Source organism: Oncorhynchus kisutch, unplaced genomic scaffold (genome assembly GCF_002021735.2).
Source record: "Oncorhynchus kisutch isolate 150728-3 unplaced genomic scaffold, Okis_V2 scaffold766, whole genome shotgun sequence".
Classification (NCBI taxonomy): domain Eukaryota; kingdom Metazoa; phylum Chordata; class Actinopteri; order Salmoniformes; family Salmonidae; genus Oncorhynchus; species Oncorhynchus kisutch.
The window spans coordinates 152,928-160,379 of record NW_022262711.1 but is presented as its reverse complement, the minus strand read 5'-3'; the positions used below and the strand labels follow the sequence as shown (position 1 = coordinate 160,379).

Genomic DNA, 7,452 nt, shown 5'->3' with positions numbered 1-7,452 from the left:
AGTCAATACAATTTGTAGAAAATCATTATAATAAAGAGTTTGACAGATGGATTTGAATCCTCAGATTATTTATTTTTTATGAGAATTGTTTTGGACTATTTGCATGTTGCTGAGAAGAAGAACAAAAGATATTTAAAATTTTTAAAAAAAGATATCCGGATGTTGTTTTTTTTTACATTCTTTTGATAAATGAAAATGTCCAGATGTTTCCGATGTTGTAGACTGCCTTTCTAAATGTACTGGGCTCAGTTTCATCGGTAACGGGGGCTGTAATACTGATTAAACATGATTTATTACTGTCCAATGCAAGATGAGCTGGGTGTGGTTTTAGTGTGTATCTACTGAGACCGTTGGTTGGATACCGGCCAAGTTGTCACAGAGAGGAACCATGGAAACAGGTTGTGGGTGTTGTTTATCTCTTCCCCACCTGATCAGTCCACTAGTTACCCTACAAGTCATTTCCAGAGAATCTGATGTGTGTTAAAACTAACTAAATAACCCTAATAAAGATTTATTACATAACAGATGATGATGATGATGATGAATGGTGGTGATGATGATGGTGATGACGGATCTTTGGCATTGAGGTGAATCTGTGCTCCTATCTGATAAAATACTAATTATAACGAGACCGAGTGTTTTTAAAACCGCACCAGCAGGCTTCAGGACGTTCTAGAACAAGGCTTCAGGATGTTCTAGAACCAGGCTTCAGGATGTTCTAGAACCAGTTTTGAGGACGTTGTAGACCCAGGCTTGAGGAAGTTCTAGAACCAGGCTTCAGGATGTTCTAGAAACCAGGCTTCAGGATGTTCTAGAACCAGTTTGAGGACGTTGTAGAACCAGGCTTGAGGAAAGTTCTAGAACCAGGCTTCAGGAAGTTCTAGAACCAGGCTTCAGGGAAGATCTAGAACCAGGCTTCAGAACGTTGTAGAACCAGACTTCAGGATGTTGTAGAACCAGGCTTCAGGACGTTGTAGAACCAGGCTTCAGGATGTTTAGAACCAGGCTTCAGGACGTTGTAGAACCAGGCTTCAGGACATTGTAGAACGCAGGCTTCAGGATGTTTGTAGAACCAGGCTTCAGGAAGTTCTAGAACCAGGCCTTCAGGAAGATTAGAACCAGGCTTGAGGCCGTTATAGCTGTGATGGAACCTGACCTTCAATCTATCAGAAACCTTGTCGTTTTAACTCTGAGAGACTGGAGGAGATGGAGGAAGAGGAGGAGGAATAGAGGAGGAGGTGGGGTGTGTTTTTCTAGCTGGTCAATAGACAAGCTAACTGTTCTGCAATAGTTTCCCTCTGATGCTCCCAGAACTGAGAGAGGGTTTCCGAGGCTGGAATACAACTGTACTTTTGACGTTGTTTTGTTGCTGATTATATACGGTCAAACATTGTCCTGAAGGATGTTCCCTGTCGTCGAAAAATAAACCTTTTTTTTTTTATTCCTGAGCCGAAGGTGTCTGGTGTGTTTCTTCACAGAGCCCTTGTGGGATAGCAACTATTGACTGTAATTCTCAGCAGTCCCCCCAGGATGGCGCCAGAGAGCAACATGTCTTTAATATTGACTGTATTCTCAGCAGTCCCCACAGGATGGCGCCAGAGAGGAACATGTCTTTAATATTGACTGTATTCTCAGCAGTCCCCACAGGATGGCGCCAGAGAGCAACATGTCTTTAATATTGACTGTATTCTCAGCAGTCCCCACAGGATGGCGCCAGAGAGCAACATGTCTTTAATATTGACTGTATTCTCAGCAGTCCCCTCAGGATGGCGCCAGAGAGCAACATGTCTTTAATATTGACTGTATTCTCAGCAGTCCCCACAGGATGGCGCCAGAGAGCAACATGTCTTTAATATTGACTGTATTCTCAGCAGTCCCCACAGGATGGCGCCAGAGAGCAACATGTCTTTAATATTGACTGTATTCTCAGCAGTCCCCACAGGATGGCGCCAGAGAGCAACATGTCTTTAATATTGACTGTTATCAGCAGTCCCCACAGGATGGCGCCAGAGAGCAACATAACTGAGGTGTATAACTCTGTTGTTTACTCCAAACACTGTTGAGTTCCTATTTGGTCTTAAAATCAAAGTCGTAGTTTAGTTGTGTGTCTCGCCCCCCCCAAAAAAACAAATAACAACTGGAAGAAGTTGAAAGGAACTCGTCGAGTTAGATCATGAAAGAATCTACGTATAATTTATTAATTGGACCGTTAATTAACGAGGCAAGTCAGTTAAGAACACATTTTTATTTCCAATGCTGGTCTAGGAACAGTGGGTAAACTGCCTTGTTTCAGGGGCAGAACAAGGATCGGATAGTGTAGAGCAGAGTAGGGTAGGTTAAGGTAGGGTAGGGTAGGTTAAGGTGGGGTAGGTTTAAGGTAGGGTAGGTTAAGGTGGGGTAGGTTAAGGTAGGGTAGGTTAAGGTAGGGTAGGTTAAGGTGGGGTAGGTTAAGGTAGGGTAGGTTAAGGTAGGGTCGGTTAAGGTAGGGTAGGTTAAGGTAGGTTAAGGTAGGGTAGGGTTAATGTAAGGGTTAAGGTAGGGTAGGTTAAGGTAGGGTAGTTAAGGTAGGGTTAAGGTAGGGGTAGGTTAATGTAAGGTAAGGTAGGGTAGGTTAAGGTAGAGTATGTTAAGGTAGGGTGGGTTAAGGTAGGGTAGGTTAAGGTAGGGTAGGTTAAGGTAGGGTAGGTTAAGGTGGGGTAGGTTAAGGTAGGGTAGGTTAAGGTAGGGTCGGTTAAGGTAGGGTAGGTAAGGTAGGTTAAGGTAGGGTAGGTTAATGTAGGTTAATATTAGGTAGGGTAGGTTAAGGTAGGTTAAGGGTAGGGTAGGTTAAGGTAGGTTAAGGTAGGGTAGGTTAATGTAAGGTAGGTAGGGTAGGGTTAAGGTAGAGTATGTTAAGGTAGGGTAGGTTAAGGTAGGGTAGGTTAAGGTAGGGTAGGTTAAGATAGGGTCGGTTAAGGTAGGGTAGGTTAAGGTAGAGTAGGTTAAGGTAGGGTAGGTTAAGGTAGGGTAGGTTAAGGTAGGGTAGGTTTAAGGGGTTTTATATCTGGCTGAGAGAGAGGAATTAGGGTTAGGGTTAGGTAGGTTAAGGTAGGTTAATGTAAGGTAAGGTAGGTTTAATGTAAGGTAGGGTAGGTTAAGGTAGAGTAGGTTAAGGTAGGGTAGGTAAGGTAGGGTAGGTTAAGGTAGAGTAGGTTAAGGTAGGGTAGGTTAAGGTAGGGTAGGTTAAGGTAGGTTAATGTAGGGTAGGGTAGGTTATATCTGGCTGAGAGAGAGGAATTTCTGGTAGTAACTCTTGGTCACATCAATCATCAGGTCCTGGGTGCATTCTGGGAGCTCTCCTGAAAACAGACCTGAGAGAGAGAGGAGGAGGTAGAGGAGGAGGAGGAAGAGGAGGATGTAGAAGAGGAGGAGGTAGAGTGGGGAAGAGACACCAGTTAGAAAGAGTTGAAGACAAATCCATCACTTTTCAGGCTCATTCATCATCTCCAGCACCATACCAGTATCTACATATGCCAAAACGCTGATGTCATCGAGTAGGAGTTTTTTGACGAGTATGGGGGAGGGGGGGAGGAAGTAGAGGGGGGGGGGGTAGAGGAGGAGGTGGAGGAGGTAGAGGTAGAAGAGGGGAGAGAGGGGGAAGGTAGAGGAGGAAGTAGAGGTAGAGGAGAAGGTAGAGGTAGAGGAGGAGGTAGGGGAGGAGGTAGAGAAGGAGGTAGAGAAGGAGGTAGAAGTAGAGGAGGGGGTAGAGGAGGAGGAGGTAGAGAAGGATGTAGATGTAGAGGAGGTAAAGGAGGATGTAGAGGAGGGTGTAGAGGAAGATGTAGAGGAGGGAGTAGAGGAGGAGGAGGTAGATGAGGAGGTAGAGGAGGAGGTAGAGGTAGAGGAGGAGGTAGGGGAGGAGGTAGAGAAGGAGGTAGAGAAGGAGGTAGAAGTAGAGGAGGGGGTAGAGGAGGAGGAGGTAGAGAAGGATGTAGATGTAGAGGAGGTAAAGGAGGATGTAGAGGAGGGTGTAGAGGAAGATGTAGAGGAGGGAGTAGAGGACGAGGAGGTAGATGAGGAGGTAGAGGAGGATGTAGAGGAGGAGGTAGAGGCAGATGTAGAGATAGAGGTAGAGTAGGATGTAGAGGAGGAGGTAGAGAAGGAGGTAGAGGTAGAGGAGGATGTAGAGAAGTAGGTAGAGGTAGAGGAGGGGGTAGAGGAGGAGGAGGTAGAGAAAGATGTAGAGGAGAATGTAGAGGAGGAGGTAGAGGAGGGGGAAGAGGAGGATGTAGAGGAGGGTTATTGGAGGATGTAGATGGGGTAGAGGAGGATGTAGAGGTAGAGGAGGAGGTAGAGGAGGGTTATTGGAGGATGTAGATGGGGTAGAGGAGGATGTAGAGGTAGAGGAGGGTTATTGGAGGATGTAGATGGGGTAGAGGAGGAGGTAGAGGAGGAGGTAGAGGAGGGGGAAGAGGAGGATGTAGAGGAGGGTTATTGGAGGATGTAGATGGGGTAGAGGAGGAGGTAGAGGAGGGGGAAGAGGAGGATGTAGAGGAGGGTTATTGGAGGATGTAGATGGGGTAGAGGAGGATGTAGAGGAGGATGTAGAGGAGGAGGTAGAGGAGGGGGAAGAGGAGGATGTAGAGGAGGGTTATTGGAGGATGTAGATGGGGTAGAGGAGGAGGTAGAGGAGGGGGAAGAGGAGGATGTAGAGGAGGGTTATTGGAGGATGTAGATGGGGTAGAGGAGGAGGTAGAGGAGGGGAAGAGGAGGATGTAGAGGAGGGTTATTGGAGGATGTAGATGGGGTAGAGGAGGAGGTAGAGGAGGAGGAGGATGTAGAGGAGGGTTATTGGAGGATGTAGATGGGGTAGAGAGGATGTAGAGGAGGAGGAAGAGGATGATGTAGAGGGGGTAGAGGAGGATGTAGAGGTAGAGGAGGAGGTAGAGGAGGGTTATTGGAGGATGTAGATGGGGTAGAGGAGGAGGTAGAGGAGGATGTAGAGGAGGATGTAGACGAAGGGGTAGAGGAGGATGTAGAGGAGGTAGAGGAGGAGGTAGAGGAGGAGGTAGAGGAGGGGGAAGAGGATGATGTAGAGGGGGTAGAGGAGGATGTAGAGGTAGAGGAGGAGGTAGAGGAGGGTTATTGGAGGATGTAGATGGGGTAGAGGAGGAGGTAGAGGAGGATGTAGAGGAGGGGGGAGAGGATGATGTAGAGGGGGTAGAGGAGGATGTAGAGGTAGAGGAGGAGGTAGAGGAGGAAGAGAAGGAGGAGGTAGAGAAGGAGGTGGAGGAGGATGTAGAGGTAGAGGAGGATGTACAAAAGTAGGTAGGGGTAGATGAGGATGTAGAGGAGGATGTAGAGGAGGAGGTAGAGGAGGATGTAGAGGAGGGTTATTGGAGGATGTAGATGGGGTAGAGGAGGAGGTAGAGGAGGATGTAGAGGAGGGGGAAGAGGATGATGTAGAGGGGGTAGAGGAGGATGTAGAGGTAGAGGAGGAGGTAGAGGAGGAAGAGAAGGAGGAGGTAGAGAAGGAGGTGGAGGAGGATGTAGAGGTAGAGGAGGATGTACAGAAGTAGGTAGGGGTAGATGAGGATGTAGAGGAGGATGTAGAGGAGGAGGTAGAGGAGGATGTAGAGGAGGATGATGTAGAGGAGGAGGATGTAGAGGAGGAGGTAGAGGAGGAGGATATAGAGGATGAGGTAGAGGAGGAGGATGTAGAGGAGGAGGATGTACAGAAGTAGGCAGGGGTAGAGGAGGATGTAGAGGAGGATGTAGAGGAGGAGGTAGAGGAGGAGGTAGAGGAGGAGGATATAGAGGATGATGTAGAGGAGGAGGATGTAGAGGAGGATGTAGACGAAGGGGTAGAGGAGGATGTAGAGGAGGTAGAGGAGGAGGTAGAGGAGGAGGAGGATGTAGAGGAGGATGTAGAGGAAGAGGTAGAGGAGGAGGTAGAGGAGGAGGATATAGAGGATGATGTAGAGGAGGAGGATGTAGAGGAGGAGGTAGAGGAGGAGGATATAGAGGATGAGGTAGAGGAGGATGTAGAGGAGGAGGTAGAGGAGGAGGTAGAGGAGGAGGATGTAGAGGAGGATGTAGACGAAGGGGTAGAGGAGGATGTAGAGGAGGTAGAGGAGGAGGTAGAGGAGGAGGATGATGTAGAGGAGGATGTAGAGGAGGAGGTAGAGGAGGAGGTAGAGGAGGAGGATATAGAGGATGATGTAGAGGAGGAGGATGTAGAGGAGGAGGATGTAGAGGAGGATGTAGACGAAGGGGTAGAGGAGGATGTAGAGGTAGAGGAGGAGGGTAGAGGAGGAGGAGGATGTAGAGGAGGTAGAGGAGGAGGTAGAGGAAGGAGATGATGTAGAGGAGGATGTAGAGGAGGAGGTAGAGGAGGAGGTAGAGGAGGAGGATATAGAGGATGATGTAGAGGAGGAGGATGTAGAGGAGGAGGATGTAGAGGAGGATGTAGACGAAGGGGTAGAGGATGTAGAGGAGGTAGAGGAGGAGGATGTAGAGGAGGTAGAGGAGGAGGTAGAGGAGGATGTAGAGGAGGTAGAGGAGGAGGTAGAGGAGGAGGATGTAGAGGAGGATGTAGAGGAGGAGGTAGAGGAGGAGGTAGAGGAGGAGGATATAGAGGATGATGTAGAGGAGGAGGATGTAGAGGAGGAGGTAGAGGAGGAGGATATAGAGGATGAGGTAGAGGAGGAGGATGTAGAGGAGGAGGATGTAGAGGAGGATGTAGACGAAGGGGTAGAGGAGGATGTAGAGGTAGAGGAGGATGTACAGAAGTAGGTAGGGGTAGAGGAGGATGTAGAGGAGGATGTAGAGGAGGAGGTAGAGGAGGAGGATATAGAGGATGAGGTAGAGGAGGAGGATATAGAGGAGGAGGATGTAGAGGAGGATGTAGACGAAGGGGTAGAGGAGGATGTAGAGGTAGAGGAGGAGGTAGAGGAGGAGGAGGATGTAGAGGAGGTAGAGGAGGAGGTAGAGGAGGAGGAGGATGTAGAGGAGGTAGAGGAGGAGGTAGAGGAGGAGGAGGATGTAGAGGAGGTAGAGGAGGATGTAGAGGAGGAGGATGTAGAGGAGGATGTAGACGAAGGGGTAGAGGAGGATGTAGAGGTAGAGGAGGTGGTAGAGGAGGTAGAGGAGGAGGTAGAGGAGAGGAGGATGTAGAGGAGGTAGAGGAGGAGGTAGAGGAGGAGGAGGATGTAGAGGAGGTAGAGGAGGAGGTAGAGGAGGAGGAGGATGTAGAGGAGTAGGAGGTAGAGGAGGATGTAGAGGGGGTAGAGGAGAGGAGGATGTAGAGGAGGAGGTAGAGGAGGAGGTAGAGGAGGATGTAGAGGAGGAGGTAGAGGAGGAGGAGGATGTAGAGGAGGAGGTAGAGGAGGAGGAGGATGTAGAGGGGGTAGAGGAGGAGGTAGAGGAGGATGTAGAGGGGGTAGAGGGGGGTAGAGGAGAGGAGGATGTAGA

At 48.7% G+C, this 7,452-nt stretch overlaps 1 protein-coding gene across 1 annotated transcript in view; it reads right to left on the bottom strand.

The window, feature by feature from the left end:
* Positions 1 to 3,150: 3,150 nt before the first annotated feature.
* The window catches only part of LOC109886690 (dynactin subunit 5), a 10,704-nt gene continuing 6,402 nt past the window's right edge, over positions 3,151 to 7,452 (bottom strand). Inside the window, exon 6 of the mRNA XM_031816231.1 lies at positions 3,151 to 3,350. Within this exon, the coding sequence (XP_031672091.1) occupies positions 3,253 to 3,350 (98 nt within the window). The 3' untranslated portion in view covers positions 3,151 to 3,252. The remainder of the gene's footprint in view (positions 3,351 to 7,452) is intronic.